This window comes from Electrophorus electricus, chromosome 10 (genome assembly GCF_013358815.1).
Source record: "Electrophorus electricus isolate fEleEle1 chromosome 10, fEleEle1.pri, whole genome shotgun sequence".
Taxonomy (NCBI): domain Eukaryota; kingdom Metazoa; phylum Chordata; class Actinopteri; order Gymnotiformes; family Gymnotidae; genus Electrophorus; species Electrophorus electricus.
This window is the reverse complement of record NC_049544.1, coordinates 14,808,149-14,825,651: the sequence shown is the minus strand read 5'-3', so window position 1 is coordinate 14,825,651 and position 17,503 is coordinate 14,808,149. Positions and strand designations below refer to the sequence as shown.

Below are 17,503 nucleotides of genomic sequence, written 5' to 3'. Positions count from 1 at the left end.
ATGGCGTTCGTAGCTGATGATCACTCATCAGGCCTCATACATGACAAGGGCATGGTTCATTAGCGTGCTCATGTTTACTCTCACATCTAAGTAGAAAGAATTAATATAAAACATTAAATAATTAAGTGACATTTTGAAATAGGGCATTTCATTGAGTGTCCTGTGTCAGCAAAGATCTCAAAAGGCCTACTTGTAATGATAAAAGCTTCTGGTAATTTGATGATGACTGATGCTTCATATTCATTGTTGTAGTGCCTATCAATCCACCAATCAGATGTATCCAATCAGCAGACAGAGCAGGACTATAAAAGAGCAGTTGTAATTGTTTGAGCATGTATGGAAATTGATGAGAAGCAAATTAGTGATGCAGCGTTTATATGGATATTTAACTTTATTTTCTTAGGTCTGGTGCCCATCAAAATGCTTCTATCAATTATTCTATCAGCATATTTTATTCATCTGCATAAAGCTCACCATACACTTCTTCTTTAGCACAACAAAGTTGTTGTTGTTGTTTTTTTTCAGCCAAAACACATACATCTTGACTTTACATCTTGACATACTGACTTTAATTCCACATTGGGATTCTCTCAGTATACTCAACCCGTGTGACAGGGATCCAGACATAACTTAAAATATGTCAAAATTTCAAGAGTTATGGTGCGTTAAATGTTAAACAGCTCATCCAGGAAAAGTAATAGCCATTATTTTGCAAGTTATTATATAATCTTTAAGGGGGTTTTTTGCAACGAAGAAAGTTGAACAGCATCTGGCAGAGAGAAAGTGGGAGCTTAGGCAATACTAGAAGTCTGAAACAGGCAGAAAGTGCATTACATCTGCACTTTATAAAATACCCGTTTTCTCAAAATTTGCTAGAAGGCACTCAGAGCAAGACAGAGTGATTCACATCATTTACCTATGCTGCCTTGCATTTTGCTCTGCAATTCTGGTATACTCTTCCAGCAACCATAGAGCAAAATATGATAGTAAATAAGGTGTCATGTAAAGTACATTGTGTTTTAGGCACATTCCTTGCCAGATCAAATCTCTGTTCTAGCACAGTCTCTGTTGTTGGTATGAAATCCTTGGTAATGTTCAAATGTTGCTGCAGCCTTTGGGCTTGATGTTGGTTTGATGACTGTTAATTGCTTGACAAATGATGATGCCACAGTGCTAAAATGTCCAAGGCTTCCAATACAGAGCTGACGCGTCAGGAGAAATTGAGCTGAGAAGACCCTGTTACCATGATATCTTTATTAAGTTTACAGGCAATAAGTTAATTTGGAGAAGCTCAAATACCAGTAATTGAGACGCTTTGATACCCAGGGGCGTCTCAAATGTGATTTCATCGCAGCGACCTATTGTTATAAATGGAGGGCTTTTAAAGAGTCACCCATGTTACCTACAATCATGTCATACAACAGCCATGTCTTACTGTCCAACTCTGAGCTATAACTGAACACATGCCCCTTCATCTGAACTGCCAAAAAGATGGTTCCCAAAAAAGCAAGTCAGAGATAATCAATTCAAAACAACTAATTGAAATAATAGGAGCTGCACATCCATTGATATAGTGTTTTGGTGTGATTTATACATGGCTTTGTTGTTTTCTCCTCCCCTCCCCTCCCCTCCCCTCCCTTCTCCTGCTAGTGTGCGTACGTCATTTCCAGTGCTGTGATATCAACATTAATGAGGGTCTGGGAAAGGTGTGGTGGCGGTTGAGGAAGACCTGCTATCAGATAGTGGAGCACAGCTGGTTCGAAACCTTCATCATCTTCATGATCCTCCTGAGCAGTGGTGCTCTGGTGAGTGTTCCTGACATGAAATTCATACTCCATCTGCACTCGTTATGCTTAATCCAACACTTAATATAAATCTAATCCAAACACTAAAACGCAACTGCCATTATGTCAAAACCCAAACATTTTCAGCAAAAATCTGTTCTGTATAGCCTTTATGTTAGGCATTATACATGCATAGTTTGGCATGTTTTTAAAGAAGTGCGGAAACAGGGAGATTTATCCTGACCTCCGGCAGCCCCAGTGAACACTATTCCCCTTACAATTCCCTAATCTCAGTGGCTACAAACTACATAATCAGGCTGACCCTAGAACAGTTTCCAAGGGCACAGTCAGCAACTTCCAGGCCCAGGCATCTCCATGGGAGAGCTGTGGCAGGGTCACAACAGCACAGCTCTCCCCTGACTTTAATCGGTTTTAAGAGATGCCATGGGCCACTAGAGATGCTGTGAAATACTCTCCTCCTTAGTTATCCTTTATAGCAAAGTGCCTTTTTTCTTCCAAATTGCCAGGAGTTATTGATTTACCACAAGATATTTTAGGGATTCTGGAGACAGGATTCTACAGTGAAACAAAGCATGTGCTGAGAGCATGGCCAGGAGCCGACTGATCTATACAGTGCATGAACATTCAAGACTTTACCGCCAGCAGTGGCCCTTTTATGAAGTGCTTCGCAAAGGAGTCGACAAATGTCAGAGCAAAAGAAGTTCACCGCTACCGTGTAATGTTTCAAAACCTTTAACTTTCTTACTGTATAGAACCTTCTTAAGAGCCCAGTAGTGCCTTTTGTTGTTGAGTGACTCACAAAGTGAGGCTAATGTCACTGGTCTGTCGAAAGGCTGGGATGCCAGGTGTGAACTAGACTGGCTGGTATTTTGGTGGCATTTACCAACACCTCCTCAGCAAACAGCTGCTCTTTCAGACTTGCAGTTGAATGATCACACATGAAAAGCAAAAGTAAGCAGGAAAAAACTGAAAAACTAAAACCGCTAACTCTGCTGAAACCAGTGGAGAGGCAAACAGCCACAGATGCTTAGTGCCGAATTTCTTAATGACTCCCTGTATAAACTGTACTGAGCATTAGTGCGTGTAAGTCTCATATTAGCAGCTTTGAACCATATTGTAACATATGGGAGTGTGCAGTAAGAGTAAAACCTCACCGTGAGCAGCCCTGCATTGGGAAGGGCTACACTACAGCAGAGTGAGATTGGCCAGGTCCTGTCTACTGTGATGGAAGTAAACAGAGGGTTTAGTGCTCTTCCTGGGGCTGGGGAAGGCTCTGTGGCCTTCCGAATGCACCTGGTCTGGGCCTATCTCTGCCCAGCAGTTTTGATAGCACACAGCCATTTGACATTAAATATATTTATTTATCTTAGAAAAGCAGTCACAATGAGAGTTTGGTTTTAGCTCGTGAAATGGACCTTACTGGCAATTTGTTTTCTCTCAGACACATTCAAATACACCCCCTTTACACACGCGCACACACACACACGCACACACACACGCACACGCACACGCACACACGCGCACTCAAAAATACAACAGAAATAGTGTTGTCATGATCTCACTTCTTTCTCTTTTGCTTCCATTTGATAGGCATTTGAAGACATTTACATTGAACAAAGAAAAGTCGTTAAAATTGTGCTTGAGGTTGCGGACAAGGTTTTCACCTACATCTTCATCTTGGAAATGACACTAAAATGGCTCGCATATGGCTTTAAGAAGTACTTCACCAACTACTGGTGCTGGTTAGACTTTTTAATTGTTGATGTAAGTGTAATTTTATTTCATTTTTACCTAATGATGCAATGTAATGTGTCCAAGATTTCCAAATGATGCAATATCATGTCTAAATCATTTTCAGAGTATTGATATTCATATTCAGAGTATTCAGAGTCAAATTAGTTTTATTGATGATAGATTTAAATCTTTATATACACATTTTAAGGTGTTTCAGTTAATAAAATATGTTGTATATCTGTGAAATAGCAATAGTTTGCTGTGTATCTAGTAGAAAATGATATATTACCTGAAATTTGCATGATACTTTTCATAACTGTCAAATATTTATAGCAGGGCAATCATATGTGTTTGTGTGTGTGTGTGTGTGTGTGTGTGTGTGTGTGTGTGTGTGTGTGTGTGGTGCATTCTAAGCTTGAAATATGTGATTCCAACTTAAACTCACAAACCGTCAATTTAAAGTATGTGATAGCCCTCAATATTGTTTTAATATCTTCACAATTATTATCCATGAAAGCAAATGCTTCTCCATTTCTTATGTTTCCATGGCGAAGAGATAACCCAAAGTTTTACTCCCTCAGTTCCATGAATCATTGTGTATGCAGTCTAAGCTGTTTTTATTGATTGCTCCCTATGGGCTCAAAGCCCCACTTCACTGTTAAACAAATTCCTTGACACAGTGCAACACACCACAAGATTTCTCTCTAGTGTTTAGGACTTGAATTAATCTTGGTAGGGGAAAACATTTGTACGGTATATTAAAGTAGGAAAATCTGGATACAGTGTCAATAATAGAGTATATTATTTTACAAATCTTAGAGTGTACCATTGTGACATTAACTGAATAAACTATAATTCAATTCACACAGATTTCAGTGATTGGCCTGTTGGCACATACCTTCAGTTATGACCAAATAGGCTCCGTGCGAGTCCTCAGGACCCTCCGCGCACTGAGGCCACTGCGGGCTGTGTCTCGTTTTGCTGGCATGAGGGTAAGGACCATTCTGACCTAGACACACCACTGCCAGCCTTTTAGGCATAGTCAGAGAGCTGTGGGGCCACTGAAGCTTTTCTTCACCCCCAGGTTCATCCAGGGCATCTTGAAGAAGACATGCGGTCTCGCCCGGTTTTCCAACTCTAATCATTTACATTTTTTCTACAGGACTGGTTGCACATGAAGCAAAGAAACAGCAAACACAGTTGATGCAACTCATTTTCTTTCATGAAATGCAAAATAAATGACTAAACCACCTCTTTTTAAAAGTTTTTTTAATCCAGCAAGATTGGGGCCTGAATCAGGGAGACCTCACCTTTTGTTCTCACAGGAAGCGCAGCATCCCTTTTGCTTGGGAGGGTTTGTCAGCTTGCTAACACTGCTTCTCTATCTTTCTGTCTCCTCCACTTTCTGCCCCCTTTAGGTGTCTTTAGTAAGCCTCATAGCCAACACACTAGGCTACTCTGACCTGGCTGCTATCAAATCACTTAGGACGCTCAGGGCTCTCAGGCCACTAAGAGCCCTATCCAGATTTGAAGGCATGAGGGTAAGAGTTTCTCCTCTCTGTCTCTCTGTGGTTTCATCTCCCCTCCTCTACCTATTTCTCTTCTGTGTCATCTGAAGCTGTGTCATCACTTCCAATGAGTATCAAAAGTTCAGTGTATTTTAGTGGAAAATTAAAGCACCAAAACTATATTGTAATAATCCCATTTTCTCAATATCTCATCAAATCTCTTCAAATCCAGTACCGGATCTGATTTCTTTGTTTAAGGCTTAAAATAATAATTAATCACATTATGCTAAGAAAAAAATATATGACAGGGCTGAAAGTGCCCTGTTTTTTCAATCAGTACAAATTCAAAAATCATTTACTTAAATAACAATAACTCAATTAAGTGACTAGTGGTTTTAATGATGTAAAAATGTAAACCATTACAATATCATCTTAACCTTGCAGATAGGTTTTTCTGTCATTATAAGCTATGACTAATTGCATTATGTTGCATTACAAAACTTGTGTTATGGTCAGCACTTTAATACTGGTGAGAAAATCCTAATTATGGTCTCTAACTCTCTTTACAATTGAACTACAATACCATCAGCAAAAAAACTAATATGATTTAAAAGTTCATGCCCTCTGCATGTAATTTTCAGTTTTCTTTTAAGGTGTTGTAATCATCCTTGATCTATTTAATCCACAGTCTGATGGATCTGGCACTGAACCTTATTTCGTATATTAAGAGGAATTCCACATGGAGCTGAAACATCTCACCAGTATTACCTTTCATAATTGTTGTACTATAACATTATGACTATATTAAAGCATAGTGGCATGCTCTGCTTTCCTCCTGAAAATCTCTCATATGTAGCTTTATTATATAAGCTCTGGGACAGAGAGCACCTTTAAGCTTTTCACTGTGAAATTTCATTGTAATTACTGTCTATAAAACATTAATTTGTTATTAATTATTTAAATTGCTTATTTCCTCACAGTATTAAAAAGGAGCAATTGTGTTATCGTTGTCATTCTTTTATAAGACTGTAGTCTTTTTTTATGAGCCTTTTATCATTCTTTTCTAAGGCTTTAGTCAGGACATTAAGCAGCCAAGGGGGAGGGAAATATGAGAAATATAATAAATGGCTGCCGAAAAGTTTCTTTTATCTGGTAGGAGGTACCATCAGTATTCTAGTAATTAAGTGTCAAGAAATGGGAATTTTATGTGTTGGGGGGGATTCCCCCTATCTTGTCCTTACCAGTCTATTTTCTTTCCTTCATCAGTCATACAGTCAGTATTAGCAGTTTATTTATCACCTGTTACCTGTTTACAAAAGTGCATGCAGTCTTGGTTCATCCAGAAAATCTAAACATTGAATTGAACCTTATGCAGCTTGTATTTATTCAGCTTTGAATCACTCATAATAAGCAATATACAGACCATATCTGTTGGCTACCCATAGACTGAAGAGAAAACTGAATTCTGGCTCATTAGATTTACATGCAGTGTAACAGTGAAGATGAGGAGCACGGAATTTCCCCACTACTGCTGTAAATCTGTCAAATACGATTAGACGTCACAGTGTTTTAACAGCAGCTACCAGAAGCACGTGGCTTACTTTGCTTGGGTGAAGAAAGTGTGCTCACATTCTCCGGGGAACGACTGTTCGGCAGATCCTTTTGTGACACTTCGCTTCATCTGACAATTTGGACTAACATATCACCAAGTCTTTTAAAAATTAAAAAATTAACTTAGATTTAAAAATCTAAAGCCAACCTTAGCACTTTTAGCTGCTTTCATTGTTGCCCTTATTTTACATTAGAAACTGGTTTATTCCATATGAAACTTAAGCGGTGATATGTTTCATGCTGCTAGGAGGGCCTATGAGTGGTCCCCCTCAGTTCTCTGATCCCTTTGTGTGGAGATGCTCTACATGCCCTCTTTCAAAATGCTACCCACCAAATGAACAGTATTACTACTGTTATTTAAAGATTATCTTTTTCTTTGTAAGAAAAAGCATCTGTCTTGCCGCCCTACCCCACAGCCCAGACATGGGAGATTAATATCACATGAGGTACACAACGAGTACTTGCTAGAAATTCCTGCAGCTCCTTTAATGTTGTAGACCTCTTGGCAGCATCTCAGACCATTTTTTACTTGTTTTCATTAAATTTGGAGGGACATCCTGCACTTGGTAAAGTCACTGTTATTTTATCCACTTACTAATGACTATCTTCACTGTGTTTCATCATATATCTAATGCCTTAGAATTATTTTTACCTTTCTCCTGACTGATACCTTTCATCGGTGAGATCCCTTTGATGCTTTGTAAGTTCTTTGCGGACCATGGCCATAAGTAAATGGCAGGAAAACCCTACTAGAACAATTAAAATAAATATGGAGTTAAACAGAGAGACTTTAATTGATGTCAGGTGTGTACTGACTGCCATGAGTTTGAATGTGATTAATTCTGCCACTTCCCCAATTATAAGAGGGTGTGCAACCACATTATTTAAGGCTTTTATTTTTGTTTTCCCCCTCTAAATTATTTGTTTGTTTTTCAATTGAGTTACACAGATTATAGGTGTAAATAAAGGTGTAAATAAATCTGAAATTATTTATCTGGGTTTTTTTTTAATTACAAAAACCTGGCATATTAACAAGAATGTGTAGAATTTTTATATCCTATATCCAATTATAAAACTTTAAAAAATGGCATGACTTTGTACTGTATTGAAAATTTATTTAGTGTATTAGTTGTCTCAAAGTAGGGATGCATATAACCATCAAAATATTATTTTACACTTTTTGCACTTTATTTTACACTTTTTGCATATACACACACGCGCACACACAAATATATGCATATATGTAGATTAATATGTAGATTATAGATAATATGTAGATTATAGATATATGCAAAAATATGTATGATTGCTGTAATATTATGATGCTTTTTTTATTGCTGATGATAGACTTTAGAGTGTTAAATTTTTTTATTGTAAAACCAACTGAATGTATAGAGTGGACATGAGGGTGTTTTATGTCCATGATCTTTAGGTGGTGGTGAATGCTTTGATCGGAGCCATCCCCTCCATCATGAATGTCCTACTGGTGTGTCTCATCTTCTGGCTCATCTTCAGTATCATGGGAGTCAACCTTTTCGCTGGCAAGTTTGGCCGCTGCGTCAACCAGGCGGGCGTCATCTACAACTCCTCCCACATCAACAACAAGACTGAGTGCAAGGCCATGAATGACACGCAGTACTATTGGACAAAAGTGAAAGTCAACTTCGACAACGTGGGCGCAGGCTATCTTGCACTACTTCAAGTGGTGAGTGTGACATTTTCTCTCTCTCTCTCTCTCTAAGCTCCACTCAGCACACGCACAGTTTGAAACTTTTTTCTTTTCTTTCCTTCCATTTCCTACTTTGCTGCTGCCCACCTCTGCCTGTCCACGAGTACGAATCAATCAACAAGTCAGCAGAACTTTATTTTTAGCTGCCGCTGAGGCCATTATACAGAAATTCGTTCTCAGCGAGAGTGCATGCACTTCGTTCTTCATTTTAACATAGTTGGTGCAGTAGCCTAGCAACAAGTCACTTAGCTCCTTTCCATCACCTTCTTCTGACTTCACTCAATACAAACCTTCCATTTGCATCTAGAAATAGTCAGTCCTAGGCCATTCAAAAAACCTATAATTACTGATAACCAAGGCAAAAAAGACAAACTATAATGATTTCTTACTGATAAGCATTCACTTGGTCTGAAAGAGGGCTACCCTTATTTCATTCCCCTCCATTCTGCAGTAAAAAAATTATTTATATATATATATATATATATATATATATATATATATATATATATATATATATACACACACACACACACACACACACACACACACACACACACAGACACAAATCTTATATAGACATCCCAAAATGACCATGAACCAGACAAGACTTTGCATCACAGCTTTAAAAAGTCTAAATATTTTAGGCAGTGTTTTGTGATAAATGTATATATAAATGTGAAAACATGTTGAAATATTTTAAGCATGTATTTTTGGCTTTTGTTTTTCTCTGCTAAGGCTACTTTTAAAGGCTGGATGGAAATCATGTATGCAGCAGTAGACTCACGATCTGTAAGTGTGTAACGGCTACATACATTTCTATTTATTTTGTTGGTTCATTTGTTTTGCTTTAAGCCATATCTAGGCATAAAGGTGATTGCTATCACCTGTGTCTATCGTTTGTTAAGCTCTGTATTTTAGCCTTGTGTTTTGTAAGTATCTTGGTCGGTTATTGTATGGTTTGTTTGGGTTTCAGCTCTCTCTTTACTATGCTCTCCATGTTCTTAGCATCTAGTTTGTTTGTTCATCCATTTTGTATTTTGCTGTCTTGGCCTTTGTTCTACAATTCTGTAGCTCTTGCTTAGGTTCCTTTGTTTCTATTAAAAATCACTCCTGCTTTGGCATCCGACCCAACTAATTTTGTGCCATTATGCTTATGACGAGAGTAAATTTAGTTACAAAATTATTTAGTCCTTCACCACTAATCACTAAGTTTTTATTTATTTTAACAATTATTTTTCTGGAGAATATGAATGTACACAAACTAATAAAACAATAAAATGTTAAATAAATGAATAAACTAACATGTTTTTCTAATGCAGGTAGAGGAGCAGCCATTTAAGGAAATCAACTTGTACATGTACCTGTATTTTGTTATTTTCATCATATTTGGATCATTCTTCACCCTAAATCTTTTTATTGGTGTGATCATTGACAACTTCAACCAACAGAAACGAAAGATAAGTATAAACACTGAGGGTTTCTCAGTGTTGGAAAGGGGTTGCAACTATATATTTTTTATGCTGATTTATGCTTTTATGTTGTTTTCTTGCTACATGTGAAAAATAACAGCAAAGTTCTCCTGTACTTAGGTGGACAAGACATCTTCATGACTGAAGAGCAGAAAAAGTATTATAATGCAATGAAGAAGCTTGGTTCAAAAAAACCTCAAAAACCTATTCCCAGGCCTTTGGTGAGCAGCTTGCATCCATTCATCACAATAACACTGGGGGGAGTAATTGAATCCATGTCTCTAGCTAATGCACTATAATATAAAATAAGAGAGTAAAATTAGACAGCATATAAATTTCCTCTATTTATATATCCTTATACTCACATACATAAGATAAACATCTAAAAGTTTGATTACTAAATTGTGCTTATGTAGCTAATATAGCTAAATCAGACTTTATGTATCAACCATCTTGGAGCTAAATTTCAACCTTTTACAGTTTTTCATTTACATATTAATGAATACAGTGAGAGGAGAGATGTGTGTTCATGTTACTATGTCCATGTGCCTTTAAATTAAAATGTAACATTAATGCAATTTTTTCTCCCATTCAGAACCATGTACAAGGATTCTTCTTTGACTTGGTGTCAAAACAAGCCTTTGACATCATGATAATGCTGCTTATCCTCCTCAATATGCTGACCATGATGGTAGAGACAGATGAGCAGTCCGGTAGCATGGAGTCAATCCTTTACAATATTAATCTTGCCTTCATTGTCATCTTCACTACTGAATGCATCGTCAAGCTTATCGGCCTCCGCTGTTATTTCTTTACTGTCAGCTGGAACATCTTTGACTTTGTTGTGGTCATCCTCTCCATTGTGTGTAAGTGAACAAGGCAAGATGCCGTGACTTTTCAATGAAGTGTGGCTTTGTAAAATGTAAAACTTCAAAGGATAGCTCCCCTGAGCCAAAATATTAAATGTTACCCTGATACACACTGAACTAAAAATATTTTAAAGGGAATCCAGTTTATCCAAGACTATGCTTAGACTGAATATTTAAAATCAATTGTTGGAGTGTGTATACTTGAAAATAAAAGAAAACATTTAGATATCAAATAATTATATCTGTCCTAGAATTGATTAGAGTAAGCTCATATCTTGGTGTATTTTTGTTGCTTGATCATACTGAAAAATTTAATTATCTGGAGCTGCAACTGTAAAATCAAGGAATCCCCCCATGATAATGGGAAACCTCTTCATTAGCCACATGGAGAAGTCAGCATACCCTTGGCTTGACTTATCAAGGTCTACCTTCAGTGCAATTGCACAGCACTATCTCTAACAAGAAAAGGGCAGGCCATGCTTTTAAGTAATAAGTCCTGGCCAGCTTTGAGAGTATAGAGGATCCACATGTCCCTGATGAGGCAATTAACAAAGCCAAAGGTTTGGCAGGTGGATGGAGTAACCATCTCTGAAAAAAGGGTGCCTCAGTTAAGGTGAAGGTAATTGCAGCAATCAAGCCTGTCAGTGCAGGTGATTGAGGTTTGAGCCATCTTATGGTTGTTAGCTGGCAAGCTGAAAGGCTGATGTATAGTTGTATAACCTCCTGCCCTTCTTGTCCATTTCTCCATTGGGCAATATTGTGGGTCAAACCAAACACCCTCATGCACATTTAGTCTAAGGAGGATCACAAATCATACACATACAGTCTATGAAGGATCACAAATCAGAAAAGGCACAGTTTAAGTCTTGGGGGGATGGTTAAATATATGATCACCTTGTAAATTATCAATAACTTGACAATTGTCAAGTTACTGTGGTTGAACAGAGGTTTTACATGTGAATCATTTTATTTGTACTTGTTTAGAAATTTACAATCAACAAAGACAAAAAAAAACATTTGGATGCATTTGTTCATGCTATTTTCACATTCACAAAGGTTTTTTCATGTTTCCAGTGGTGTAAATGATGTAGAGGCATTTTAGATTTCTGAACATATTTTACAAAATTAACATTTTCTTTTATTTATCTTACAGGTATTGTTCTTGCAGATATCATAGAAAAATACTTTGTATCACCCACACTTTTCCGAGTGATACGATTGGCCCGAATAGGACGTATCCTTCGACTCATTCGAGGAGCCAAAGGAATCAGAACATTACTCTTTGCCTTAATGATGTCATTACCTGCACTGTTCAATATTGGTCTCCTGCTCTTCTTGGTTATGTTCATATATGCCATTTTTGGAATGGCAAACTTTGCTTATGTGAAGAAACAAAGTGGAATTGATGACATGTTCAACTTTGAGACATTTGGCAATAGCATGATTTGCCTTTTCCAGATAACAACATCAGCTGGCTGGGACAGCTTGCTCAGTCCCATTCTGAATAACTCCCCGGAGGAGTGTGATCCTGACATGCCACACACTGGCACAAATGCCCGGGGAAACTGTGGGAACCCTTCAGTGGGCATAACCTTCTTTGTTACTTATATCATAATTTCCTTTCTCATTGTGGTGAACATGTACATTGCCATCATCCTGGAGAACTTCAGTGTGGCCACAGAGGAGAGCACTGAGCCACTTAGTGAGGATGATTTTGAGATGTTCTACGAGGTCTGGGAGAAGTTTGACCCAGAGGCCACTCAGTTCATTGAGTATGCCAAGCTTTCGGATTTTGCAGATTCACTGTCCGAGCCGTTGCGTATTGCAAAGCCCAACAAAATCAAGCTAATCTCCATGGACCTGCCCATGGTGAGCGGTGACAAGATCCACTGCCTGGACATCTTGTTTGCTTTCACAAAGCGTGTGCTAGGAGAGTCAGGTGAAATGGATGCTCTCAAGCAGCAGATGGAAGAGAAGTTTATGATGGCAAACCCATCCAAAATCTCTTATGAGCCCATCACGACAACACTACGGCGTAAGCAGGAGGAAGTATCAGCCACTGTTATACAGAGGGCCTACAGAAGGCATCTAGTGCGGAGGCAGATGAAGCAAGCCTCGTTCCTGTATCGACAGCTTCACTTAGAGGGAGCTGCCAAAGAGGAGGAAGATGCACCAGAGAAGGAAGGGCTCATAGCATCCATGATGAAGGATAATTATGGACCTGAGGCTGAGGCTCTGTCCTCTACCTCCTCACCGCCATCTTATGACAGTGTGACAAGAGCCACTAGTGAGCTTTTCCAAACTCTAATACCTGAGCCCAGGAACAGTGACCTGGGCAAATCTTATTCTGATCTTGACAGAGACCGTGAGACATTTCTGTAACATTCAGCAAGAAATGTTCTCTCAGACTTTAATCTTGTTTCTTTTCTTTTGTTTACAGAATGTATAGCTCAACCAACACACAACTCAGTCTTGATAGAAGTGACTGTGCATAAAGACTGCAAGTTTTTTTTAGGACAAGTTGATGTTTTCTCTTGTGGTTCACATTTTGTTTGAATATACAAGGGGAAAGTGTACATCACGTAGACAGTTCACATCGACTTTGCTTCACAGTTCTTATGCATGAACGAGATTCTGCAATGGTCACTGCAGTTATATCACAGATGTAATAGTCAAATATTAGACTGAAAGAAATGCAGTTTATCAACATTTACAAAGTATGCCTGACCGTCTGAGTTCATTAAAGGTCTTACTTAAATCGGTGTGATTTCCTTCTGATAACAGATTTACAATATGTAGAGGCAAGAATATGATGATAGTGGTATAGCCTTGTAAATGTTACAAGTCTTTCATATTTTTAAAAGAACATTTTTGATATAACTAAGTATGAAATTTACCTCTGTACAAGTTGTCACTAGCGATGAGGAGAAGAGCAAGATGATAGATGGGAATATTTGGCACTACTTTGATTTTAGCTTTGTGAAAAAATTGTTTTTTCTTTTTTGTGTTTGTTGGTTTCATTGTTTTGTTTTGGGTTTTTTTTGCTCACGTTCCCATTTATTTAAGACAGTCTCTTAATATCCTGGTCTGGATTACAGGAAGCTGTAATCAAGGCTAGTAAAAGACAATCAAAACATGCTTCACATAGATTATCTTGTGTACATCATCTGTCTTTAACAATGGCTACCAAAAGACTGCACAAGATAATCAAAATGCTATACATTTATACATTTAGTATATCTATTACACTTATGAAGTATTTGTTTTGCATGTTCAAACGGCATCATTTAGTGATGCATTGACCACTTTCTTGTAAGGCTAAATTATTTTGCACATTTGTTGAGCAATAATTTGCTACTCTTAGATAAAATTAGAATATTGATTTAGATATATTCAAAAGTACAAATGGGTCTTTTGTACTATGTCAGCAAGATCCCTAAGCGGAACCTCTTGCTGTCTCCATGGCTTACACTTTACTATAAAAAATTACAGTGCATTTGTTTCATATCTCAGACTCATATTAAGATATTAAACTATTCAAAAATGTTTTTCAAGTCAGGTTAGAAGGTTTGCTGAAGGGCTGTTTTTGTAGCAATAGACCCCAAGTGTGCCTGGTAGAACTTAATTCTCTTTCCACTACAACAGACTCCTTACCATCAGAAGGCACAGTAAATCTGTTTTATGCCTAATTAGCATATCCATTATCAGTTACATTTTCTGTAATCCCACAATTGAACTACATTTTATTGTAGTGTACAATCAAATTTTAATCCATCATCACTTTTGATCACTTCTACCACTTCAAAAGTGTAGTACAAGCAACTCTCATCAGCAACAGCATGTCAAAGTGCTACAAATTTAAATACAAGCCATCTTTACCTGATTTCTACATAATGTAATAGAGATGTATATAGATATTTTGTCATAATATTATTTGCTTTAAGTCTAAAAAACACTGCAACAGGTCTTCATGTTTGACAATGTGTGTTGCACTGTGTGCAAACATGTTTAAAAAATACTAGAAAATATATTTTTAATTTAAAACTGAGGGCTTGAACAAAATCTGAAATCAAGAAAGCAAATGTATACCATTTTCTAGGAGAAACAGATACTCCTATTTACTTTCAGTCTGTGAGCCTAGAAAACATACACATATCTCAGAAGTTCGGAGAAGTTGACATGACATTTTTGGACATGGGTCCTTCATCTGGAGGATCTTGCAAGCAAACATTCAATTGAAATTACATTAAAAGTACAAAAATTGTATACCCTACATAGATGTGTGGGGTGTAAGTTAGTGTGTTTCTGTGGGTATTAATGTAAGCATTTCCTGTGCTCACATCACACAGAAGTAGACATGACAACATTTATCCACTGTTTTGTTCAATATACATATGTGCTAACCTGAAACAAGAAAACATAAGGCGAATTTTTTTGATGAATTGCCTTTGCTGAAATCATTTTTGCACAGTAGGGGAGTCATATATTACCTAGGAAAAAAAGGGTGTTTGTAGTGTGTAGGTGTCATTTTACTGAGTCTGGGCAGTGTGGGGATGGGTTGTGTACATACCTTAACATACCATGCAGTGCAACTACCATGTCTGGGGCAGAAGCAGAGGCTGTTGATGTTAATTGCTTGATGTAATAATTACAGAGGCAGACAGTAATGTGGGATGGAGCAGACCAAATTTGGTTTGGCATCCAGAGAGGAGAAGCTAAGGTCCCACTCTGCTGAGTGCTCAGCATCTCTCTTGACCTGCTCACATCTGATTTTACAAAACCAAAGTGTCTAGTCTGATTGCTTTAGACATAAAATGAGAAAAGGTCAACTCAGTGCTCAGAGATTAAACACTTGTTAGTATTTGGACATAGTTATACATAGGCAGGAAACCTTACAGTATAATGGTACTTAGCTTAATTAGATACTGTATATCTCTAGATAAAATACACCATTATCCCAAGCATTAATAATGAAGAGGTCAGATTCAGAAAATGTTCAAAATCCCTAATTTTAAAACTGGATATAAATTGTTAAAAATCCTTCAAAATTAAGTTCTTGACTACGTGTACATATAATCTCCAGGGCATTCACAGTAACCATCGACAATAGTGTGTTCATTGAAATACAACTTAACATCTATAGTATGAACATATCAAACTAGGTTGCCTTTAAGATGCATGATGGATAAAGCATGACCAAATTTGTTCCTTGCAAAGAATCTGGACATTGACCACAATTCTCAAAATGTCTTAGTACATTTACCAATGACTCTGTCTGCAGTTTTTATTTTTGCATTCATACCCACGTTTTCACTGATTAGGGTTCACACAGTGTATTCTACCACCCACAAATAAAGCACAGGGATACTTTTCTATCTATATGTTTTCAAAAGATACCGGTTTGTGCAATACAATAGGACAGATATGGGAAATAAAAGGCATATTTTTGTCTATGCTTTGCATATATAATGTACAAATATCAGTTATCTCAAAGCAGGTGTATTTTATAAATGGTAGAATTTGCTATATTTACTTGCTATTTTTTATTTAGAATTTTTCTAAGAAAATTTAGTGATCAAATTCCAGGAGATTTCTGCTGCCATTTAAGGATACAAGCAATATGGGTCTGATGAATATGAAGGAAGTGATCAAGGATTAGGCTTCCAGAACTACATATGACAGCTAATAGTCAGTATAGATGACCAAACAGGGCCAGAGGAAACATTTGGAGTTCTATAGACATATTTTTGAACTGTCTTTGAGGCAAGAGGATGATGAGGCATCAAAGATTTGCCCCTCAAATCATTTTGTGCCTGTTTATTTATTTACTTATTTATTTTTTACACTGTTAAGATGTGCATGCTGCAAATGGCAATTTTCTGCTTCCCTTGTCCCAAGCAAGGTTTCACATTTGTTAATCTCAACTGTGTGACCCCTATTTTTTTGATTGTTCATTTGAAATTTAAAAAATGCAAAGAAGATCTTGTCAGCTGTATTACTACTAGTCAGGACAAATACAGTCAAGGGGTTTGAGCTCTGGAATCTAAAAACAGGTCCACAGTTTTGGAAAAGCACTGTTGCCAATTAGAACATGTATAACTATAGTAAAATAAATAATAGGAATAAATATTTGTTTGTGAGCATGTCTTGTTTGAATTGTTTATCCCATCAACAACATTCTGTAGTGTAGTCCCTTTATTACACTGATGTGCAAATCTGGAAAATGTGTATGAGGTGTATCAGCTATTATCTATTTGATAATTTACAAATTAGCAATTTGTATATTAAACTGCAAGTAATGTTGTTATTCATTAACTGTGATCATTCCATAATGATGCTCAAAGTAGTGTACAGATAAAGTTCTTTGTTTGTAATACGTGTAGTGATTGAGTTGAAGAGTTTTCCCCAATGAAATTAAGTAGCGGACCAAAGGCTAATTGTTCAGAAAAGCAGTTCACTATCTGAAAATATACCTACATATCCTCACATTTTGTAGTGCTGGACAGGTTTTAAAAAAACCTATAAGCAACTGTGTTGAGTATGCACTGTAGTGAATTACATATTCAGTTGTGTGCCTGAATCTGAGGTTTTGAGGTAACATTTAGATAGCAATAAAACAAAATGCTTAATGTACCTAGAGTTTTAATGTGAACACAAAGAGTGTTTTGATTAGCTGCCTGTCCACAGGTTGTGTTAGTCATTAAATGCTAGGACAGTTGTCATGCTGTGTCAGGCCATGTTGACATTGTGTTGAACTGTGCATTATCATCCTACAAGC

At 37.2% G+C, this 17,503-nt stretch overlaps 1 protein-coding gene across 3 annotated transcripts in view; it reads left to right on the top strand.

The window, feature by feature from the left end:
• scn5lab (sodium channel, voltage gated, type V-like, alpha b) overlaps nucleotides 1-16,865 on the top strand; it is a 96,947-nt gene extending 80,082 nt beyond the window's left edge. For all 3 annotated transcript variants that reach the window (XM_035530535.1, XM_035530536.1, XM_035530534.1), the window contains 9 exons: nucleotides 1,651-1,805; nucleotides 3,396-3,569; nucleotides 4,958-5,080; nucleotides 8,091-8,363; nucleotides 9,123-9,176; nucleotides 9,707-9,844; nucleotides 9,973-10,077; nucleotides 10,452-10,722; nucleotides 11,879-16,865. In XM_035530535.1, the coding sequence (XP_035386428.1) occupies nucleotides 1,651-1,805; nucleotides 3,396-3,569; nucleotides 4,958-5,080; nucleotides 8,091-8,363; nucleotides 9,123-9,176; nucleotides 9,707-9,844; nucleotides 9,973-10,077; nucleotides 10,452-10,722; nucleotides 11,879-13,107 (2,522 nt within the window). In that variant the 3' untranslated portion in view covers nucleotides 13,108-16,865. The remainder of the gene's footprint in view (nucleotides 1-1,650; nucleotides 1,806-3,395; nucleotides 3,570-4,957; nucleotides 5,081-8,090; nucleotides 8,364-9,122; nucleotides 9,177-9,706; nucleotides 9,845-9,972; nucleotides 10,078-10,451; nucleotides 10,723-11,878) is intronic.
• Nucleotides 16,866-17,503: the final 638 nt, after the last annotated feature.